This window comes from Aquila chrysaetos, chromosome 9 (genome assembly GCF_900496995.4).
Source record: "Aquila chrysaetos chrysaetos chromosome 9, bAquChr1.4, whole genome shotgun sequence".
Lineage (NCBI taxonomy): Eukaryota > Metazoa > Chordata > Aves > Accipitriformes > Accipitridae > Aquila > Aquila chrysaetos.
In genome coordinates, this window is record NC_044012.1 from 32,422,217 (window position 1) to 32,444,724 (window position 22,508).

A 22,508-nucleotide genomic window follows, 5' to 3' on the forward strand; every position below is an offset into this window, starting at 1 on the left:
ATGTACCACAGATCAGTAAGTAACAGCATACCTCAGAATGAGTCTGAATACACCATAAGGTATTTTCTTTTACAGTATCAAAATACTCCACCCATCTTTAAAATAATTTATTTTAGGTCTTTAGAAGCTGTAGTAACTTATGGATTTTTTTTTTTTTTAATAGTGGTCCATCCACATGTAAGTTTTGCTTTAAAAACTCAAGAAGGCTGATAATTACATTAATCCTTACAATGTTGTTTCTTTACCGTGTCCATATAACTTGTATCATCTTCTTCGGTGACTATCACAGTTGTAAGAACTTGGAAGATGATACATCCTGTACAAAGTCCTCTGTTACAGGTAGAGTTTAATAAGTTCATCACTGACAGCTGATGGAGTTAACACACCGAGGTCTGTAAACAGTAACGTAATTAGTGATGGTGATGTGTAGTCAATCCAGGGGTGCTCCTCTGTTAGATTCTGACTTGTTTTCAGAGTGTCTGCTTTGTACTAGAAGGAAATGGAGACCGTTAGCTATTATACAACTGCAAGTTAAAACCTCTTTTGGGCAAGAGTGGTACTATAGTCTCGAGCAGATGTTTGTGGTAGAACTGAAGGAAGTCAGTTGCTTTAAAATGAGGCATAGGCTGATGCCACCTTGGTCTCAGCTATTTTATCTTGTGTATGAAGTACAATTTGTAGTTCTGGAGTGTATTGATTTAACTGTTTCTTGCCCTCAGCTGCTCCTGTGCCCCAAAGGAACCGCTTTAGGAACTATGTTAGTATTGAGACAAATTACAGCTGTTTGGCATGTGACTGTAACATGGAGCAACTCCATATTATGTAAAGTACGCTAGAATAGAGAGATCCAGATAAATGAAGACATGCTTAGATGAAAATTTTTCATAGACACGTAAGTGTGCATGAAGAGGTGGCTAAGAAGTAATCTGAATTTCTCTTACCTTAAACTTATCTGGGACATCCTGCTGATTTAGAGGGAAAAGTCTTACAAACTTGAAACTTTCTGCTACCACATAAAATGGCTTATTCTGAGCTTTGGCACACACAGCAATTTGATTAGTGCCAATCTGTGGAGACAGATGGAGAACAGTCAGTGCTAGCATGACATAATATTGCCCAGTTTCCAACAATAAATAGACGTTTACTGGATAACATCCAAATCGAAAAGACTTTTCAGAAAGCCTTGAATTCTTCAGAGAAACCAAACTTTAAAAGTCTAGAGTTTACAGAATGATCTAATAAACTCACTACCTATTACCTTGTTAATAATGCCTCCGCTTTCAACTACACCTTCAGCACCAACTAACACCAGGTCCACTTTCTCCATAATGTAGCTGTTCAAAGGGGGGAAAAAAATCCAAGTCTTATTGGGTAATATGACAAATGACTTGCTGAACAGAACAGAAATTAGTAATTCAAACAGTCTTTCACTTTTCTGAACTAGTTTTATCTACCTATGTAAGTCCATGTGCTGTTATACATCCTTGGAGTGAGCTTTCATCTGCTTCCCTGGCAGGAATATTAAGTAACTGTATCTTCTCCAGCCATAGCTGACCTTGGCAATTGTGTAAATGCTGGAAGAAGTTGAAGTCTGACTAGGAATGATACTCGGTTACAGGAACATGGGTCCCTGTGGTAAGTTACTACCTACACAGTGAAGTGCAACTGCACTGTGATAACCTTAGCCAAATACATAGAATGCTCCTCATCTAATCCCCCTTTCTTTACATCCCTCTAATGAGGTTTGTTAATTGAAAATACAAATCTAAAAAGAAAACCATCAACTAAGTGATTTGAATAGACTTAAGGTGTGAAACAGGACTTGTAGACTTGTCCACTCAAGCCACTGTCTTCCCTAGATAGAGGTGCATTGGTAAGCAGACTGGTACATATTCTCTTGGAGGCAGTCTCTCAGACATTCTGCACTTAGGCAAGAATTGAGGTTCAGACGTATTGTAGTTCTTTCTTTTCTCATGTTTTGGACTTATACTAAGCAGTGGTAATTTAGCAAATAGCTTAAGAAATCCCAAAATGATAACACACGCAAATTAGGAAAAAAGTTGCCTTTTGCATAGCACCTCAGTTCTTTTTTACAGATATCCCCAAGTTCTACACTTAGGTCTGACTCCTTTTTTCATTCTAACACACAAACATCAACTACTTGTTTTGTAGCAGACATACTCTCCTAATCGTGCACTTAAAGGTATAACTTGTTTAGCTTGTTTGATGACTATGACTAAGTAACAACCTCTGTAGTTTGAACAAGCTTCTAGGAAACTTATATGTAACACTATCAAAATAAAATTGTGATGAAGAATATTAAGCTTTAATGATCAGACTTACCCAACTGCAGCATCCAGAATCACAGTCACAGGAATGTTCAGCTTCCTCAGAGCTTTTGCCATTTTTTGCCTATTAGAAGAACCACATTTGAAGCTTTATAAGGCTTTTCTTTAAAGGCAATGCTAGAAAAATATTGTCTGAAAGACTGAAACCCATAACTGCCCATGTTCCCTTGCCTGTAGTTTTGGCTTATGATGTACCCTCTAATAGAAAATAAGTTCTTGTGTAGAAATGGAAACAAACAGATTACAACAAACGCAACAAAAGTAAAGTCAGTTTGTTTTAGCAGTCAGGAATTACAGCTACAGAAAGATGAGTCAGTGAACTATTATTAAGATGACAGATTACCTAAACTGTGTCAGCTTTTCTATCAATAGGGTGTAAGAAACAAGAAATAAAGCATGGGGTGCATTGCTAGAAGTTATTTCAGTGAAGCTGGAAAATTGTATGTATTCCACTGAACATCCTCGATTCTAGGTGGAGACTGGTTAGCAACACGTATTATCCAGTATGTAGGATTTATTGCTTATTCACAGTGTATGCTCTGAAGAGGGAAAGCTTGCTCTGTTGCTATCAGTAATTAATATACCTTATTTGGCATCTTCAAACAACATTGTTAGCGAAATGTTTTACTTTGCTATGCTTAAGGTAATACTGATTATTTTAGCCTACTTTTGAAGCAGGCAACTAGAAATCAGTTGTCTCCCATCTCCCAAGGGAAAAGTAGGTTGCCTGGCACTGACTGAAAGTTTGCAAGCCTTTGAGGAAAACCTAGATAACACTGCAATTAGAGTATTTAGTATGGGGATTTACTTGCCAATATTGGTTTTTTTTCCACTTGTCCAGAATAATGTGATATTATTAGTGACAGTTACCATTTAAAATGCTGCTAACAAGCCTAGCAGCTTTTCTTAAGGTATGACAGATTTGATGCTAGCTGTAACTTACACTGTTAACCCAGATAAAAAACAAATTAACGAGTACTTGCCCTGCTTGATCTGGCTGTGATTCAGTAACATAAACACTGAATCGCTTCTTTGACTCAACAGCTGCTTCTAACACTCTGAGGACCACTCTTGAGTAGGCATGTGTCAATATTTGCTGTCAAAAAACCCATAATCAGACATTACTTTTGCTGAGCTTTGGGAAACGTTTACTTTTGTAAATGGTGTCATGGCTTTTACTTCACACAACTGTCCATCAATGTTAAATAATAACGTACATCACTTATACTCTACAAATCAAAGGATAGCAAACCACCCTGTAAGCCGGACATTTTGTGGCCAGCCCTGATGCAGCTAAGGGGTGATGATCTAGTACCTTAAACGCAAACTTGAAGCTGTGACTCCTCAGCACCTCTTGGACTGCATGGAAATGGAAGTGGGGGAGGAAATGAGTCTTAACAAAATAGAGCGAAGGGTGATGTTACGCCTATGTACTTGCAGAAGCCACCATCAGACAACGCTGTTGTGAACGTTAATAAATTTCACTCCCCCCCCCCCCCCCCCGCTCTGTTTTTCCATTACTGCAAGCAGCAGAGCAACAGAACGAGAGTGACCGTGCCTCGGCCTACTTACAGCACCGTCTCTGATGAAAGGATGACACAGCTTGGCGATTTTGTTCCGAGAGAGAGAGACTTTCCTCAGGAAGATCTCCCCACGCTCAATCATGATTTCTTTGCACTTGGAGTAGTCCTGAAAAGCACAGCGATGGCTGCTGTGAGGCTGGAGGGTCCCCCCAGCAGGCAGCGCGGCCGAGCAGCGGGACAGCCGCCCTTACCGAGTACTCCAGGGAGGTGAGGCTGATGAAGCGCAGGAAGAGCTCCCCGCCGGAGGAGACGGCCACCGAGGAGTCCACCCGAGACAGGGTGTCGATGGCGGCCAGCAGGCTGCTCCTCAGGCCCTGGATGGTCTCCCCTGCGGGGAGGCAGAGGTGCGCGGTCAGGGCAGGGCTGGGCCTCACCCACACGGGCCTCGCCGTGGCGAGACCCGCGGCAGAGGGGAGACCCCGTCCCGCCCGGGGCTGAGGGGGGACCCGGGCCCACCTCGGTCCTGCTTGAGGAAGCCCAGCAGCACGCGGATGGCGACCACGGCCGAGGCGACGTCGGGGTCGTCCCTCAGCTGCGCCCTGAAGGTCTCGATCAGGTCTGCAAGGCAACGGGGCGCGTCAGGCCCGGCTCGGCGCTACCCCGCGCCGCCCGCCCCCCGCTCCCATTTACCGTCCGTGCTCATGGCAGCGGCCGCTCCGCTCCCGTCCCCGCCCGGCCGCCACACCGCCCGCCACAAAGCCCGCCTCGCCTGGGCGTGGCGCCGTCCGAGCGACGGGACCCGTCTGGATGACGTCGCGCCGTGCCGTGGCGTCATCTCCAGGCACCGGGAGCAGCTGGCGCTGCCGACCGGCGCTATGAGCGCGGGTGAGGCGGCGGGTTCCCGGGGAGCGCGGCGGTGGCGGGAGGTGGGAGCGGCCGCCGGGGCCCAGCGTGCCTCAGCCCTGGGGCCGGCCGGGCTGCGGCCGCTCCGGCGGCCGGGTTCCTTCCGGAGGAGGCAGAAGCGAGGCCGAGAGCGGGGCTCTGGGGCGCGTCTTCGTCGCCCCCGCGCCTCCTAAGTGAAGCTCCGCCAGGCCCGTGGGGCAGCCCGCGCTGCCAGGCCGGCAGGTTCCCCGTGTTCTCGCCGCGGGCCGGGCCGGGCTCTGCCCGGCTCCTCTGAACGGCCGGGGTCCCGGGCGAGCCCCGCTGCTCGGGAGCCGGCAGTCGGTGCTGCTCGGCGTTTCGCACGGAGCTTGGAGTGACGCTGCTGTGTTGTCACTTTTTCAGATGATGAGCTGAGCCTGCTGGTCATCGTCGTTGACGCCAACCCGATCTGGTGGGGAAAGAAGGCGCTAGGAGAAGCTGAGGTATGTCTTCTGGGTGTTGGTACTAGTGACGGTGATTTCTGAGGGAAATAACTTTTTTTTTTTTTTTTAAATGTTAGTAAGTAGGCAACAGGTGGGGTTAGTCTTTGCTTTCCGAGGTATGCTAACGTTGTCTTCTAAAATAGATATAATGTCTATTAGAATACTCTTTTTACAATAGCTACCCAGCGTTGTGTGTTTGTCAAAACTTTTTTCCTAAATGCTTTCTGTTAAGAAAGGAAGCTCTTTCTGTGTCTTCAAATTCAATTTCTTTTAACTACAGTTATTGGTGAGATTTCTTCTAAATTGGTTAACTGTGTTACTGTGCTATATCTACTTTTGTCTTTTTTTTTTTTTTTTTTTAGCAGTTCACCCTGTCAAAATGCATTGATGCAGTGATGGTGCTGGGAAATTCGCACTTATTTATGAATCGCACCAACAGACTTGCTGTAATAGCAAGTCACACACAAGAAAGGTATAGCTGCTTCTTAACAGTGTAAATGTTTAAAGTGCACTTTCCTATATCTGTGTCCTGATTTTCTTGTTGGACTGAAGTATATAATTGAAACTAGGTTTAAATGCATGATGTATCATTGTCTTAGAGAAATCGACTAAAACAGTGTAGGAAAGAAATAATCTTAGTGCCTTACACAAAGCAACAAAAAGGCTTTTAAGACAGAAGGGAGGTTTACACAGACTTTTACTTAAAAATATATGGAGAGAGGGAGAGAGAGGATGGTAGAGTTGCAGCAAGCAGGACAATGCAAGTGGCAGAAGTTTCCTGTTTAGTGGATATTTTTCCCCCAGATATTCGTGAGTCTCAGGATCTACCCCTAAATGCAGGCATGGTATCTATTTGCCAGTTCTCTTAAGAGATGTCTTGAAAGGAGGGAGGTGAATGTGCATTTTACTCCATTTTGAGTTTGAAAATTGCCTGCCTTATGTAGTGTCTTTAATGTCTAAAATACTTAAATTATTTGAAATTATGCTTCAGACTATTGCTGTCTACAGCTGATTAGTTTATGGCATTTTTTTCTTACAAGGTTGAAGACAAAGCATGAATACTTTGTTTTTCCTCTGTTTCAGCCGTTTCTTGTACCCTGGGAAGCGCTGGGCTTTTGCCGATCCATTTGGAGATGGCGGTAGTTCCATGGAATCTAATTGCTCTGGCAGCAAGGATGGAAAATATGAATTGTTAACAGCAATAAATGATGCGATTGCAGAAGAGATTAAAGACCTCATGACAAAAAGTAAGGAGAAGAAAATTCTAGGCTTAATATGCAGAATTGCAAAACACCTGGACTCTCAAGGAGTTGTAGGAATTTCCTTCATTTTGATCATGTGAATTTTAGTATGTTTAAAGTAGATGAGTTTATTATAGTTGACACTTCAGGCCTCTGCATTAATACCATTTGCCAAAGATAAAACTTGTAGTATTTGGTATGGTGACGTTCAGCAACTGTTTTATATATAAAGTAACTTTTGCAACTTCTCTTGTATTGCAGCTGACATGAGGGGCCAGCAAACAGAAACTCTGTTAGCAGGATCACTTGCTAAAGCACTTTGCTGTATCCTTTTGATGACAGAATCTTCAAAGTCTTTATTTTAAGACTGTTTCTTATAATATTAATTAAGATTTACTATTCCTGTTCTGTAATAATACTCAAAACTGAAATGTTTGCCTAATAACTGTGGGTCATGCTTATTAAAATGTGTGTTGGCTAACGTGGTGAGGACGTGGTATGGATACTAGAGTTATTTCCAAGAATAGAATGTAGATTCCTTAATGTCAGCTAACGTAGATATCAACAAGATGGGCAAAGAGGTAAAAGGTAACGCCTCTTCTCCTGTTTTGAATACTTAAATAAATATTTGAATTGGAATAACATAAAAATGCATATGTACATACAAATATGCATATGTTTTGACACACCCCTATTTCCAAAATCGGGGTGGTAATAGGTACAGGTTTATCCCGATCATTTGAAGTTGCCCAGTTTAAACTAGGTCTGAGTGACAATTAAAAGTAAAGAACTTGATCATTAGTCCACATTCTTACTCTGATTTTCTGTTGAATGCAAGTGAAACGAGTAAAACTGAAACTGGCATATCCTTAGAACAACTGGAGGTTGAAAGTCACAAAATGCACAAATCTTCCAAAGGGACCACCTGCAGAGCTGTGATGATAGTTGAATTTCTTACTCAGTTTTGGTCTTCCTCTTGTGACTTCTATAATCAGGAAAAGTGCTATTTGTGCAAATAGTTTTGCAAGGAGCATATTGGACTAGAATCAGCTATACATTTCAGATTACTTTGATCAATGAGAAATACCATATAACTTGAGATATGTGTTTCAGTCAGTGAGTTGGTAATGAACAGCTTTGAACATTTCTTTCCTGATGAACATCAAACTGCTTTTGGACAATAAATTAAATGGGTCTGCTTTCATAACAGGTCTGAATTAGTCCACCGGTGCTTGTCACTGGGACTGTAAAATAGTTTCATATACATATTTTAGCTGAGATGTTAGACCTAAAGTCTTGGATGTTAGATATCTGAGCTGTTAGATGCTACAGAATTAAAAAGGCAAGCTACAGGCGATAGAAACAATGTGCTCATGCATTTCTTTTTTTTTTTTTAATACTTAGCCAATCAAGAAATGAAGTCAAGGATTTTGGTAAGAACTTTTGCTGACAGTTTTCTTTTAGTCTTGAAATTCACTGATATTATGTAGGCTAACAAGTTTGAATTGTTTTATTTAGGTCATAAAAGCAGCAGAAGACAGTGCATTGCAATATATGAATTTCATGAACGTGATCTTTGCGGCACAGAAACAGGTGAAGCTGACATTTTTTCATATTATATTATCTTTTATTAATGTGCAAAGATAAGAAAATTGTTAATTTCTCTTATGATAATGTTCTGATTAAGTAAAAGAGCTTCCCTATGGCTGTGGTGGTCCTGCAGCTATAAAAGCATGTGCATTTATATGTGGGGTGCATTTATAGCAGAAACAGGTCATGACAGTAACACTGCTGAGGCTACATTGGTCCTAGCTGAATTTGTTTTTCATGTGTTTCATCTCTTTTCTTGCAGAGTATTTTGATTGATGCCTGTGTCTTGGACTCTGATTCAGGTCTTCTACAACAGGTACAGACTTCCTATTCTTGTTTGCTGTTTACATTTATTTGTAGATACTTGATGCTAGATAGTTTGACATATTCTAAAGCTGTCTTCTTTCCTTTGTTTCAAGAGTGGGTGTGGAAATATGTTCAGTGAATCTGACAGTTCCAACATGCAGGCCTTGTGCAGGATGTGGGTATTTTAAATATCCTGTTAATCTCATAAAACATAACAATCTGATCATGCTCTCTGCTTTCCAGGCTTGTGACATTACGGGTGGCATATATTTGAAAGTGCCCCACATGCCATCCCTTCTGCAGTATTTGTTGGTAAGTCATTTAAAAAACACTTCAGTGTTTTTCCTATGTCACGTGTGAAATCTTACTGACTTTATTGACAAGGTAGTACAGCACTACCATTCCAATTTGCAAAATATTTTTTCTCTGTTTGTGCAGTGGGTATTTCTCCCTGATCAAGAGCAAAGATCACAGCTGGTCCTTCCACCTCCTATTCATGTTGACTACAGAGCTGCATGCTTCTGTCATCGAAATCTCATTGAAATTGGTTACGTGTGCTCTGTGTGCTTGTCAAGTAAGTTTATAAATATTTAAGAGTCTGATTTCTTACATTCAAATGAACTATTTTAGTGAAAGCCAATTCTTTTATTTTCCAGTATTCTGCAACTTCAGTCCTATTTGTAGTACATGCGAGTAAGTGTTTCTTCTTCTTGTTTCAAGGGTGGGTGTGGAAATATGTTCAGTGTATCTGACAGTTCCTTTTTTTATGGTTTTTTTCAGGACTGCTTTCAAAATATCATTGCCACCTGTCATGAAAGCTAAGAAGAAGAAATTAAAGTTAGCTGTGTAACAACATTATGTAAATACACCATTACCTCCTCCAGTAATTCAATGAAATGGAACATACTTGAGAAATTGATGGCACTTTTTACTGGGTATGGAAGAGAACTGTATGCAGTGTTACTACTTGTTTCGTAAGGGATAAATATTTAAATCGTATGTCTTCTACACAGCCCTTTAAGTAACAAATCGCTGTATTACCATGTAACCTGTGCTGTTTTAAATACTAATTCTTAATTGTGAGAGGAACCAGAAGTTACAGCCTGTTAAGAGACGCACCCTGCGAAGTAGAAGGTATTCTGACCACTGCAAAGTTTCACACCTCCAAGTTATTTTCAAAGACAAGAAAGCTCTGATTCTTTTTGTATGTTGGTATAAAGGTAAGAATGACCATTTCACTGGTGTGCAGGATCGGAACCTTAGTACTATGTTATTCAGGGACTTCAACTTCTTGCTAGCTTTTGCTAGCAATTTTTAGACTGAAACAGCATTAGTTTCGAAATAAATGAGCCAACATTTTCAAGATGGCTTAGAACCCACCTTTTTTTTTTTTAAACATGCTAGTTGCCCTGCATGTGCACTCATATTGTATTCCTATTCCTTTGACTGTACTGTCTTTATGGTATTTCTTTCTTGATTGGATATCTCTTCATTCATGAGTAAAAAGACCACCTTTGTTTAAAGTAAATGTAGATTAGCTGGTTAGTCTTTAAAGTTGTATTTTGAAACTGGAAAACAAAAAATGTAATTCTGTGGGGCAGCAGGCACACTTTTTTTTTTTTTTAGTATGTGGCTTTACGTCTGGCATTGGACGAGTAAAAATGAAGGCTTTTGGATTAGTGTTTTTTATGGCAGAACATGAGGGTATGCTGTGTGCTTCTGAACATGGCTTTCACTTAAACAAATAATCTCCCCATTTTAAAAAGTAACTGTATACTTTGTTTTTTTAACCTGTTGCTAGTAACTGATGTTTTCCTGAAAGGAATGCAGAGAGTAATTGTTTCCTACATAGAAAAAGACTTAATTTTTTCCCCAAGGCAGATACAGGAATTTGTCATGTCTTGATACTTCCATCAGGTTTTTGTCCATGTAACAGCTATAGTGCCAGTGTTCTACTGGCTTGTTTGTCAAAAGCTGTTTTGTTTGATGCCCGTATTTATAATTTACTTTGTATAAAACCTTTGTAATAAAACCTGTTCTTTCTCAAATGTGGCTAGATATTGGTATAATAACAGATGTTTTTACGGGTGAGCTACACGGCCGCCTTGGAATGTCACTGTGTTGGCAGTAGATGAAGAGCCCGGTGGCGGACGTGGTCTGCGTGGAGTTAGGTGAGATGAGGGACAGACGTGCCTGGGCTGTCTTGGTTGATCCTGCTTTCAGCTGTGCGATCGCTACCGTGAGGAGGAGGAGGACGTGAGGCAGCTCAGCCGGGGCGTGCGACCGGCCGGCGGCCCCCGGCGCCTGCCTGCGCTCCCCGCTCCGCCTTCCCCGTGAGGCGGCCGCGCCGCCGGCAGCGCTTCCCGCCCCTTCCCGTTGCCATGGCGCCGCGCTGTCGCTGCAAGATGGCGGTCGGGCGGCGGCTGGCTCCGCGGCGCGGCCCTCCTTAGACGCCATGGAGGCTGCTTTCTTCGGGGCGCTGCTGCTGCTGGCGGCACCCTGCCTCGGACAGCGGGCTTGGGACCCCGGTGGGTGGAGGGCGTCAGGGGCCGCCATGAATGGCAGCCTCCGGGTGGGCGAGGGATCTGCTGAGGGAAGGGGGCCAAAAGGGCGGCCGGGGGTGTGGGGAAAGGGGGGGTCGGTCTGCGGCGGGGCCTTTCCTGACTGGCGGACGGCGGGGCCTGCCCGGGTGGGCATGAGGGGAGGCCACGGAGGCCCCGAGGAGTCCCTAGGGACTAGGAGGTCGGGGGCCTGTGGTGCCCCAGCCCCAACCCGAAGGTGCTGGCCCTGGAGTTTTCTGCCACTGCTTTGCATTGGGGGAGACTCGGTGAGGGAAAGGTGCAGCTGCTTATGTTGGACCTTCCAACCTTGGTGAAGTCTGTAAAGGAAATTCTAGTGAAACTCCCAACTTGGAGCCGTAAACTTGAAAGTATGTCCGCATGCTGAGGGCAGTAGTCTGCAATTACTGGATCGCAGGTAGTGGTACGCCCCTGATAACCTGTCATGGCCACAAGAAATTAAAAAGTGTAAACTGGAGTTGGCAAGAAATGCTAAATATGTTGTTGCCTGACCTGTGTAGTATCTGCATGGGCCAGTAAGTACTGCAGTCTCCTGCCTTAATGTTACACTACTGCGTGTACTACTCAGTACGCTTACTGAGCATCTTAACAAATGTAAACGCGTGGTATAGAAAACTATGGTGAACCCACTGCTCTAGCACTTTGCAAGAATGTAAATACAATCCTGTACTAAGCATCACAAAATATTTTTGTTCTATTTGTGAGAATTTAAAGTATAGGAAGGTAAGAATCTAGCCCAAGCATAAGACCTGAATATGTCTTACAGATGTTATCTTTTTCAGTTAGTGTGTGTTAAGACTTGTTTCTTTCTCTCTCTTTTTTTTTTTTTAGTCTTTCAGCCTTCATTTATCCATATGTCAGGGTCCACAGTCAATTCATTTTTTCTTGGAAATTCTTCAGGAGTTAATTTTTCTGTAATTTTAAGTCCTATAGATGAAGAGACAGGTAAGAACACTTCACTTTTCCCCCTCTCCCCCCGAGTAGTATGTAAATAAATATGTTTGAATTATTAATATTTTTTGACACTAAAATTACTGGAGAAATGGCAATGCACTTCATTTAGTGCTTTAATAGTCAGTGAAATAGGAACTCCAAAGGACTTCTGCTGATTAGGCCCTTTAGTCCTTTGTTGATTCCTTGTCAGCTGGGCCTGAGGGTGTGCTTACTTGAAGGCACAAGAGGAGTTTAAATATACTTCTTATTTTCTAGTCTTTTCTAAATGACAGTGGAATACTTTTTAAATTTTTATTTTGATATAGGAAAATTGCAGCTTGCAAATTGCAGTGGAAGTAAAAGAGCTGGTGACTGGAATTTGAATGTAACTCCTGGCATGGTATGTAAAATACTGATTCTTCCCGAAAACGGGAAGGATTGAACTGTCATATGTTAAGGGCTAATGAAATACTAGCAAAATGTTAATGTACTAACAGACCAGTTTGAATGTCTTGCCCTTGCCTTTTTTCCTTGATATATCCCTTTGTGTGGATGCCCTTGCTGGAGTTTGCCGAGATGCAGCTTTGACGCTCGTTCCTTGTTGTCTTCCTCCTCTCCAGAATTGCCTGTACTTCCTGGCTGGCTGTAGCATTTGAGACAGTTTCAGGTCTGCTGGAAGGAGCTAATAGAAATAAAAAAGTAGTGGTTTTATACAGCCTGAGCTCTGGAACATCTATATTGGACTTGCCTTCAGTGTTATGTTATACATAATTCCTTAGGGGTCTTAGCAACTCTGCAGTCATTATAGTTTTCAACTGAAAGTAGCTGTACAAACTGAAATTCACTTTTTGGTATTTGTTCTTTTCTTTAGAATTGTGCGTGTGATTTGTGAGGTAACTTAATCTGTGTGCATGCCTTAAAAAGTTCTGTGGACAGTTCATATCCTCACTGTATTTGCGTATCTCAGTAGCAAACTCTTTGTCATTCCACTCTCAACAAATGTCCGATTTTATAGAGGAAGAATATCATTGCATTGTAGTGCTGACAAAACACAGTGGTACTGAAACTTGTCTTTCAGAAGCTGATGAGTGGTATAAATAAGAGTAATCTAATACAAGCCATCCAAGCTGTCAAACTTTATTTTGCGTTTTTCAGAACACTTCCAAAGTGACTGTAAGCTTGACTAGAAATCTGCAGTTGTGTTTGCCGAATGTCACTGACTGCTGCACAGCACCTCTCTGCGTGGTTGAAACACTTCAGGTTTTAGCTTGCCGTGATTCAGTGATGTTGGCGCATCTCCTGATTCAAGCTGAAATATATGCCAACTCTTCCTTTACAGGAAACGTGTCAGGTAAGTGTTTAGGTATGCTAAAGAAGAAATGGCATTTTGTCTGTTCTTTTCCTCTATATATGAAAAAATAAAAATTGGGATTTGGGCGGCAATAAGAGATACTGTATAATCATTAATGGAATTAACATAAGGTTTGTACACTGTTGGAATAAACTGCAATGCCTGTGGTCTGTTTATTTGGATTCCAGTCCATTTAATCTGATTTTATCTTTTTTTTTTTTAACTATTTTTATTTTTATTTTTAATTCTTTTACAGAAAATGCAACTGTCATCCCAAACCAGGTGTTTCAGCCCTTGGGCTCTTGTCCTTGTGACTTGACAGCTGGAGCATGTGACGTTCGTTGTTGCTGTGATCCGGTACTTGTTTCATATTAAACTTTGATTAAGTGTTTTAAAATTTTCTAGGCTCTTCCTATTGTCTGGATGGAGATAAAGGTACTGAATGCTTCAGGCTAGATGGGGCTAGAGGGCTTGTTTGCATTTTCCAGTATTTCTAATAGTAAATATGACCTCTCTCTACAAGATTGGTTTGATTTACCTGTAAGTATGGCTGTAGTGCCTATGGTAATGCGATTACCATGCAACAAAGTGACCATTCTTTTCCCTTGCAGGAGTGTACACCAGACTTGAAGCAGTTATTCAATGAATCGTGTTTCACTGGAGTGTTTGGTGGGGATGTAAATCCACCTTTTGATCAGCTGTGCTCTTCTCAGTCAATGGAATATACCCCTGATTGGTTTCCCTTTCTTTGTGTACAGTCTTCTCTTAACAACACACCATTTCTTGGCTACTTTTATCATGGCTCTACGTAAGTCTTAAGAAAATTTATTTTCTCAACACACACGTTAGGCATACTTTTTATAATGAAAGTTATTTTGAAATTGCAATTTTAGTGTGTGAACTCTAAATGCAAATGGAGAAATGTCATTGGTTCTATATGAGAACATGGGACATGAAAGCAAATGTATAATTATTTGTTTGAGGTAGAGAGTAAAGAACTGTTTAATTTTTAAACTTGTTTGCAGTTCTACACCCAAAGTTCCTTCGTTTAAGATCCCTTTACAATCTTCTCCTGGGAAACTTTTCACTGGTTACAGACAAGGAGATCCAATTATGACAGAAGAAAATGAGTATTTTACCATCCCCCAGGTAATCTTTTTGTGTTTAGGAGCTTTTGATTCCTCTTGGTTTGTTTGATACTCTCTGTATATCACACTCTTTATGGCTTTGTAACCAGATTCTGAAACTTGCTGTTGTGAAGTGGTAGAATATTTTTTTCACCAAAAAAAAAAAAAAGGCACAAAATTATTATTAAAAGCAAACATTATCCTTCCTGATCCCCCCTGCCCATCCCCCCAAATGGAAATGTCTTAATTATTTCAAGAAGTAAAAGCAAGCTTGGCAACCCAGTTAATAGTTTATGACTTGTCATGTTTCCATATTTTTTGGTTTGCCTCCTGTATTACTGAGCACTATAGTTGGTTTTCCCTTTGCATCTTAGTTATCTGGTTGTACTTTTTTCAAATTCCTTTTGCATTTTAGAGAGACTTGTTTGTTATAATTATTTTGACAAATTAAGACGAAGCTATACTGTATATTGAAACTATTTCTAAAGCTGTGCTTTTTAAATTTTAACCTCTCTTTTGCTACAGCTTGAGGTATTTTGATAACATCAGATTACTTGTTTGTCAAAGTGTCATATATGGCTGTAGTACACACTTGGAGCATTTCACTAACAACTAGTCTTCAAATGAAAAGCAAGGGGCTAGAAAAGAGTCCAATATACTTATTTCTGTTGAACCACCCGCAGCGATCCATGGCTGGACAGTGTGTTGGAAATGCCCCTGTAGCGTATCTCCAGAACTTTGATGTCAAATGCCTTAGCAATCTAGCATCTTACAGGGAAGGACTGCCCCATGACGTGCGGATAAACAGTGGTACTGGAGGTATGCTGCAAAAAACCCTAACAGAAATGTGTTTTCTGTTTCTCAGAGCTGCTAGAACAGAGCAAACCCGAGGGTTGTTGACATAGTAGCTACATGTAATATCTTTGTTATCTGTGGCTGTAGTTCAGCATTTGGGGATGTTCTATTCCTGTTTCTGATGACCTCCTAGCAAGTGTCCCACTATTTCCCAAGACTTAGGATATAAGAAATAGTGGGATTGGCCTTTGTTTCCCATTTATCTGTTTCTGGTGACTCATACTGGTTATGGCTACACATGACAGAACAGCACCTCTTGCATTATTTTCAGACTGTTGCAGAGCTCTTTTTCTGTCAAGAGGGTGCAGTATCATCATTTTAGAATTAGTGAGAAATGGTTACTTTCTGCATTACAAAAGCATATACTTAGGAAGTGTCGTTCTGGAGTTCAAGGTTATATGATTACCAGCATGAAGATAATTTATTTTACACATAATTGTCTAATTTGTTCATCTATATGACCTTTGTAAGACCCAGAGGTAACTAGCTATGCTCTCAAAATACATAAACAGTTTGGTCCTTTACCAAAATTAATTTTCTAGATAATTTTCTACTCAATTTTCTTAACAACAAGGATTGCACCTTGGATGTGAAAACAGTATGTCTGTCTCTCTTACTAGTCAGGATTACTGCAGTGTTTGTTTTTCATTCTCAGACTTCATCCAACAAAATGTCATCTATAGGACCATCACCGACATGGGCAAATTCATCACTGGAAGTGGTATGTCTCTTCCATTTAATAAATATGTTTCTTACCTAACCTGGACTATATAAGAAATATATTATTTTGATGCCTAAAATGTTTACCTGCTGCAGTCCTTAGGAAGGCTCTTGTATGTTATCTAATACTCAAAAAGTAAACTGTTCAGCTTACTACAAAGCAGAAAGTATTTAATTTACCCCAACTTAATTTAAAGTTGGTCAAGAAATTGGGTCCCTTAGCTTCCATTAAAAGTAATTTTTGAGAAGAAAAAAACAATAATAAAAATAAAGATACAAAGAATGCTTTAAAAAAAACCTTCAGTATGAGCATGGAAGTGGGGTGAGATGGGCAGACTGTAAGCAGAGGTATATGTCTCTGTTTTGTAAGCTCTCATGCCTTTTTAAGGCCTTTTTGAGCTAATGAAGCAGTTACTTGATGTAGAACAGTGGTTCCCAGCCAGTGGGAAGATAATGCAGCACAAATGAAGCTAATGGAATCCAAGCTAATGTGATCCAAGCTAATGTGTTTTTCTGGGCAGTGGTGGCTCCCTGGGAGGGATGAGATGAGAGCAGAGGGAGTCCTGAATCCACAGAAGTGCATCAGCTGGTGATGTAAAGTCCAGTGCTGAGTTCTGCTGGAGAGGTTTAGCTACAAAAAGACCTGGAACCGCTGATGTTGAAGTATTGATAAGTTAGGGGATTGTACTGTCACACTGTCCTAATGAAATGGGACTTAAACAAGTGAAATAAATTCTCAAGAAGATGAATGTTATGATTTCCAGAATTTTGCCAGAGTTTTTTAATGTGTTCTTTTTCAGCTACAGAAATATAGCTTTCCAATTAGCAGTGCTTTTCATTTTGGCCTTTTTATTTCTTCTGCCAGAAAGCCTTCATACTGCTGAGATTCTATGTCAAAATGTAACTTTTGCAGAGCATTATACGTTCATTTGGAAAGACAAGAGCATAGAGCGAATAAATGTCACAGTCTTCCTCGGAAGTTTGTGTAATGGAGGTATAATGAAATTTCTTTTACCATTTTTTTATTTACTTTTTTTCCTTCTGCATGGAAATTCTGTGATAGAATCTCTTATTTACTAATACTTCTTAAAAAGAATTTCCCCTAGACTCTGGGAAGAAAATTTATGGGGCTGATTTCCATTAATTTGTATTAGTTTGAATCTTCTGTTACTAATGAAGGATGGAAGTTTGTATCCTACATAGAGCATACCTTTTCCTAATTTACAGCATGCTTTTTGCTAATTTACTTATTTAAAAGCATATTTTTCTCTCTTTTACCAGAAATACTGACGCAGAGATTCACAGTCCAATTTCTAAGTTTAAAGAGTACTAATGCAGCAGAACTGTTTGGGAATCCAGGTATTAATACTTTACTTTGCCTCTTAAAAGTGAAAAGAGAAAAAATTTCGTACGGTACAGATTATTATCAGTGACTATGTTTTAGATCTCTTTCATACTTCCTCATGCTGCTAGCCCCCACCTTCCTGTCTTAATGCACTGCCAATTGTAATAGCAGTGGTTGGTTCTTAGGCTTTTGTTATATAGATATTGATTATTTAAAGTGAGGGTATTCCTACTGTAATGGAAATGTCTGTTCATTTACTTCAAAATTGATGATATTTATTATTAAAACAATGCTAATGCTTATAGATTCTTATACAATGTTAATGATTTACCCTTCTATGTTTAGGTTATCAAGTTGGAGAACCAGTGAGAGCTGCAAATATGAATGCTTCTGATACTTTTGGAAGCCTAAACATTTGGCAGCCAGGTACTGGCTTGTGAGGTTGCAGCTTCAACTGCAGTTAATGCTAAAATGTTGGTGGGTTTTGTGGTTTTTTTTGTTTGGTTTTTTTTTTTTTTTTTTTTTTTTAACATATTTTAGTTAAGAATCTCTGCCAAATTTTGCTTTTCTAGACTATTCCCTAGACTTTTGTTCAAACTTCAGTGAGTAAACCTCTAATGCTTTCTTGGAAAATTTAACTTTAATGGACTTGTATCTATTTTTTTAACTATACCACTTGGTGTTTTGCATTCTAATGTTTGATATTTTTGCACAAAATTGAAAGCGAGAGATCAAAAGGTTGATATAGGAAAGCTCAAGTAAAATGTTTTCATTTCATAGCTGGCAGAGGTTTATGTATGTCGGCAACTTATACACCAGTTTTATTCGGACTAGATTCACTCTCTGGGTGCATTCTAGAAGTTGGTGTTAATGAAGATTGCAGCCTTTTAAGGTGAGTTACATAGGTTGAATTGTTTTTCCCTGCATCCCTCTTGCTTATTACACGATTCTCTGCAAGTGCCTACTATCAGCACTGTTACATTCTTTTTAAATGTTCATGTATGCATTTCAGCTTTCTGTGGTTGATAGTGTCATTTTTTTTAAAAAGGGAAATTATAATAATGGTTTCACTTGCGCTCTCTGTATTCAAATGAGGATTATGTTGGGGTGGAATGCTTTGCCATTTCTTCCCTTCAACAGATAACTCAATAGTTCAAGTTTGTTTTTGTTGAGTGATAACATCAGGTCAGGAAACTGACCTTATGATATAATAATATTGCAATCCAGAATGGTAGACAGTACAGGTTTACTTTTTGTGTAATCTTACATTCTTATTTTGCAGAGGAAATGTAACTGAGAAATTGAATGCATTAATACAAGCTACTCACATTGGAAAGAGGGACAATTCAAGTTACAGTGATCTAAATGACTGGGTGGAAATTATACGTAAGTGAGGTTTGTGTTGTTGTTTGTAGTCTAAATATGCCCATATGATGAATGGAGCATCTCAAAATAAAACCAAAATGTCATTTCAAATGCCTAAAGATACTGATCGGTGTATCTGGATCCATCCATCCATGTATGTGTACACACATGCATATAACTCAATAAGTACATGGATGCTGCACTAACATGTATTTTACTGTCAGCCTGCACACATATGACTTGGTATTTTAGTTCTCTGTTGATAAAGTACTCCTTTTCTTTATGTGTATTTTACATAGAGAAAACATTTTTTTTTCTGTGTTCCCGTATGACAGTTACCAGTATTTCACTGCACTATGACAATAATATAACTCTAGAAAAGATAGTGTTTTCTGTAATATTTCCATTTAAATAACTCTGTTCTCCTCCATAGGTCTTGATCCATTTAATTCTGATATCAATGTGAGCACTGGAAGCTTAAAAGGCATTTGTCCAGATATTCCTGCAAATCTGAATATTCGCATAATCTTTGCTGATGTGGGTGCAGTAGAAGGGATTCCCCAGCAAGAGATTCTTGCTGTGCAGATCAGGTAGAGAGAGTTGTGTCTCTGGCTATCTGACAAATAAATGTTTCCTTTTGAGACTTGCTTACGTAACATATCCAGATTAAATTTTACAAACAAAGATTTTATTTTGTTATTTCTAATTTTTTACATGCCTTTTATTTGTGCAATGCAAATTCCTTTGATCACAACCAGGTTTCCCTGAAAAAAATTAATGGTTAAAAGTAGACAATCTTTTTACTTCACTGAAATATTAAATAAAATCTATGATGCTGCCAGTGGTAGGTATATGCAGGGCATTCCATCAGAAGAATGTTTTAATTTCTTATCATGTGGTGGAAGTGATAACATTGTCCTGTGTTCTGGCTTACCCCAATGTAGAGCTCTTCTTGAGAGCTGTGGTAAATGCTTTATTCTTTCCTGAAACAGGGGATTTCCACTTTGCAAACACTTTTTTTTCCCCAAGTCAATCCCAATCAAATACATAGGATTCTGTTCCACTTTACCTCATTTCCAGAGTTTGCAAGTTCTCTCCCTGCATGGTGTTGAAAATCGAGAGATCATCAACCTCCTCCTAAATACTGTGTATTTTATCCTTTCATAGTTATTTTTAGGCTCTAAATTTCCATTTACAGCCCTCAAGTAATAGTTATGCATATTCTTACAGTTACTCAACAGTCATATGGCAATTCCAGTGCGGGCTTATCTGTGAAAACAGCATCAGCTTTCTTCCCATCACTGCTTCTGTTCAGTTTATTAAAGTGCCAGCTCAGCCACCCATTCCAATGACAAGGTAATTTTTGTAAAAACATTGATATTTCATGATATGTTAAGCAGATGTAATGCGAATAGTGTTGATCAAAAGGTTACTTTAGTTTGGTGCAGTACAGAGCAAGAAGGCCTGGTTCAATTACTGAGTAGCAATTCTGTTAGTGACAATGTTCCCCAGGAGCATGAAGAACAGGAAGGCCTGTAAATAACCCTGCAAAGTTGTTATTTGGTTTTGGCCGAAAAGCTTCTGTGTCATTTACTTGAGTGGATAAGGGGTGCTGAGTGAGGGTCCCAAACTATCCATTATCTGAAAACGTTTATCACAAATGACAGAAACGGAGTAAGAGGGGAGGCTTCTGTTTTTAATTAGACAAAGAAGTCATAAGAGAATAACGAGAAGCTTGTGGTTTAGTTTTGTTTTTTCCTGTAATCTGGACAACTTTTCACTCTGTTTTGCACTTGTGCTGGTGTTCTGGTACTGTAGTTAATAAAGCTGGTTTTGTTTTTTTTTTCCCCAGATTTCAGATTAATTATACAGAATTTGACTGCAATCGAAATGATGTGTGCTGGCCACAACTTTTTTATCCATTGACACGGTTTTATACAGGTAAAAATAATAAGCAATGTGGAATGCCATGAACTGGCCATACTTCTTTGAAACATTGTTAGGTGTGTGGAGTTTAGTCTGAAAGAATGCTTTGTAGTAAGGAATTAAAATTTCTCTTCTAGAAAGCATGGTCCAAAAAGTCTGTTTAATTTTTTGCTTGATAATGCATTGATTTCTTAGACTAGTGGAAAAAATAATTACTAGGAGTCCTTTCTCAATAAGATTGAAATTTTGTGAGTATCTGTTTGGCAGAGAGAGATTCTTTTTCGCTCCCCCATATAGTTTGGAGGGAGGTGTGCTTTCTGCAGCAAAGGAGAATATATTGCTTTATGATAACCGTTGTGTTTTCCATTTCCTACTGTAATTGTAGGATTGTCAGTGCGTGTCATTGCCCTTGAAGGGTAGAGGGGACACTTTATTTCTCACTTTGCCAGTATATGTTTTTCAGTCAGCCCACATGAGTTCCAGTAAAAATTTGCCATATTGGTAAGACAGTTGCTTTTTAAATTTCCTCTGTGTGAAACTGTGGTGCATTACATTTCGTGGGAGACTGTAGGTTCAATGTCTGGGATTTCAAAGGGCATCAAGGCACTCGGACTCTGTGCCGAGAACTGCATGGACGGAGGCAACTGCCCGTGTTTATCATCTGCACAACTTCAGGGACTAAAGTTATGGGAAGTACATAGTTTCCTAAGTATGAAGCATCTTGATTTGTGCTCTGTTATTTTATTCAGGCTATGTATATGCTTTAATCTGTATCTTTTGAGTTGTTGTCTAAACTAAAATTAGGCTCTCATATGCTTATACTTTTTTTTTCTTCTTTTTTTTTTGCAGGAGAACCGTATTCCCAGTGTCTTGCAAAAGGCCTGTCATTGGCATTTCTTGTTTTACTTGCAGCAATTATGAGTAACCCTTGGTTTTCTAAATTATGGAGTAGTTCCTTGGTTTAAAAACGTTGATGTAAAGAGAACCACTTTTGTTAATATGTTAAGTACTTTGCGGTAAAACTTATGGATAAATATTCTTGGATTTTGTAGACATTTTGTATAAAGATTTAAAGATACATCAAATTAATAGTCTTATGGTATACAGAAAATGGTTGTGTTATTTAACAACAAAAAGCAACAATTATTTTTAAGTGCTGCGCTTGTAGCAGCAGGAGTGCAGAGTTGACTTCAACAGGGTGAGGTCTGCCTGAGGGGCTGCTCAGGGGCCGGGCCAGTCCAGCCCAGAGGCTACAGGGGGGTCGGGGTGGCCCTCACCGATGGGCCGTTGTCCTGTCAGGCTTGTTCTCCTCTCCTGGTGTAGCGGGTCAAGGCAGCAGTTCCTTTCCGTGGTGAACCCCTCACGCCCACCTGTTTTTTGGAGCGGTGGACTGATTATTCTCTCTTCTGAAAAGTATTAATGCTTCAGGTGTTTTCATGCATTGGTCTGTAATTGTCTTTTCCAGTTAACTCTTTGTGTGGGCAACCTGTACCTGCTCGGGGCTACACAGGGTACATAAAAACACTTACTACCGATCTTCTTCAACTGATCAAGCTGGGATTCTCCTGTGGGTCGGCTCTTACAATCCTCTCAGTAACGTATTTTCTCCTTTACGTCCTTCCACAGGGCAGCCTTGCCCGGGCTGAATCCGTGGCTGCCAGCGCGCTGTTTTCCCTCCCATTTTTCGGGTTCGCCGTGGGTGGGAGGCTGCTCCCCGGAAGGAGTCGCCGACAAGCAGCAGCCTCCCCCCGGGCTCGAGGCAGGGGCTGCCGGCCTAACCAGCCTTCGGGCTCCAGCCGCGCTAGCACCGCCGCCCCGAGCCGGGCCGGGCCCCGCTCCCGCCGCGATACCCGCGCCCAGGGCAGCGGGCCTGGGCCCGCGCCGCCGCCCTGCTCCGCGTTCGCCGCCGGTTGGCCGCCGCCGCGGCCCCGCCCC

General features: G+C 40.6%; 3 protein-coding genes across 13 annotated transcripts; 2 read left to right on the forward strand and 1 right to left on the reverse strand.

Annotated features, from left to right (window-relative positions):
* Nucleotides 1–96: 96 nt before the first annotated feature.
* On the reverse strand, nucleotides 97–4,706 carry EIF2B1 (eukaryotic translation initiation factor 2B subunit alpha). 2 transcript variants are annotated; one of them, XM_030025186.2, is made up of 9 exons: nucleotides 4,562–4,706; nucleotides 4,388–4,489; nucleotides 4,123–4,259; nucleotides 3,921–4,037; nucleotides 3,332–3,444; nucleotides 2,344–2,412; nucleotides 1,259–1,334; nucleotides 942–1,067; nucleotides 97–489 (listed from the first exon to the last, which is right to left on the reverse strand). In XM_030025186.2, exons 1-9 carry the CDS (start codon nucleotides 4,704–4,706, stop codon nucleotides 334–336), a joined length of 1,041 nt encoding a protein of 346 aa, XP_029881046.1. In that variant the 3' UTR covers nucleotides 97–333. The 2 variants fall into 2 exon arrangements, with proteins under 2 accessions (XP_029881046.1, XP_040982297.1); XM_041126363.1 differs by lacking the exons at nucleotides 1,259–1,334; nucleotides 3,332–3,444.
* On the forward strand, nucleotides 4,671–9,762 carry GTF2H3 (general transcription factor IIH subunit 3). Of its 8 annotated transcripts, none has more exons than XM_030025182.2 (13): nucleotides 4,671–4,756; nucleotides 5,156–5,235; nucleotides 5,598–5,707; nucleotides 6,319–6,482; nucleotides 6,738–6,800; nucleotides 7,026–7,064; nucleotides 7,881–7,909; nucleotides 7,995–8,069; nucleotides 8,329–8,382; nucleotides 8,616–8,684; nucleotides 8,811–8,946; nucleotides 9,029–9,065; nucleotides 9,153–9,762. In XM_030025182.2, the coding sequence occupies exons 1-13, from the start codon at nucleotides 4,747–4,749 to the stop codon at nucleotides 9,220–9,222; spliced, it is 936 nt and encodes a 311-aa protein (XP_029881042.1). In that variant the 5' UTR covers nucleotides 4,671–4,746; the 3' UTR covers nucleotides 9,223–9,762. The 8 variants fall into 8 exon arrangements, with proteins under 8 accessions (XP_029881042.1, XP_029881044.1, XP_029881043.1 ...); XM_030025184.2 differs by having other exon boundaries at nucleotides 7,035–7,064; XM_030025183.2 differs by having other exon boundaries at nucleotides 5,601–5,707.
* A 705-nt stretch (nucleotides 9,763–10,467) lies between these two features.
* Nucleotides 10,468–21,658, forward strand: TCTN2 (tectonic family member 2). 3 transcript variants are annotated; one of them, XM_041126358.1, is made up of 18 exons: nucleotides 10,468–10,543; nucleotides 11,783–11,896; nucleotides 12,211–12,284; nucleotides 13,040–13,235; nucleotides 13,492–13,592; nucleotides 13,847–14,043; nucleotides 14,261–14,384; nucleotides 15,046–15,181; nucleotides 15,873–15,938; nucleotides 16,803–16,931; nucleotides 17,219–17,296; nucleotides 17,628–17,708; nucleotides 18,063–18,174; nucleotides 18,565–18,668; nucleotides 19,081–19,237; nucleotides 19,878–20,003; nucleotides 20,500–20,588; nucleotides 21,423–21,658. In XM_041126358.1, the coding sequence occupies exons 1-18, from the start codon at nucleotides 10,504–10,506 to the stop codon at nucleotides 21,536–21,538; spliced, it is 2,040 nt and encodes a 679-aa protein (XP_040982292.1). In that variant the 5' UTR covers nucleotides 10,468–10,503; the 3' UTR covers nucleotides 21,539–21,658. The 3 variants fall into 3 exon arrangements, with proteins under 3 accessions (XP_040982292.1, XP_029881037.1, XP_029881038.1); XM_030025178.2 differs by lacking the exon at nucleotides 10,468–10,543 and adding an exon at nucleotides 10,727–10,900; XM_030025177.2 differs by lacking the exons at nucleotides 10,468–10,543; nucleotides 11,783–11,896 and adding an exon at nucleotides 10,726–10,900.
* The last annotated feature ends 850 nt before the right edge of the window (nucleotides 21,659–22,508 follow it).

Coding starts and splice junctions, on each gene's coding strand:
- GTF2H3 (XM_030025182.2), top strand. Junction 8,685..8,810: donor CCCTTCTGCAGTATTTGTTG/GTAAGTCATTTA, acceptor CTGTTTGTGCAG/TGGGTATTTCTCCCTGATCA. Junction 9,066..9,152: donor CCTATTTGTAGTACATGCGA/GTAAGTGTTTCT, acceptor GGTTTTTTTCAG/GACTGCTTTCAAAATATCAT.
- EIF2B1 (XM_030025186.2), bottom strand. CDS start 4,706: ATGACGCCACGGCACGGCGCGACGTCATCCAGACGGGTCCCGTCGCTC. Junction 3,445..3,920: donor CTTTCATCAGAGACGGTGCT/GTAAGTAGGCCG, acceptor GTTTTTTGACAG/CAAATATTGACACATGCCTA. Junction 1,335..2,343: donor ATTCTGGATGCTGCAGTTGG/GTAAGTCTGATC, acceptor CCCTTTGAACAG/CTACATTATGGAGAAAGTGG.
- TCTN2 (XM_030025178.2), top strand. CDS start 10,828: ATGGAGGCTGCTTTCTTCGGGGCGCTGCTGCTGCTGGCGGCACCCTGC. Junction 17,297..17,627: donor AGAACTGTTTGGGAATCCAG/GTATTAATACTT, acceptor TTCTATGTTTAG/GTTATCAAGTTGGAGAACCA. Junction 17,709..18,062: donor CCTAAACATTTGGCAGCCAG/GTACTGGCTTGT, acceptor TTCATTTCATAG/CTGGCAGAGGTTTATGTATG.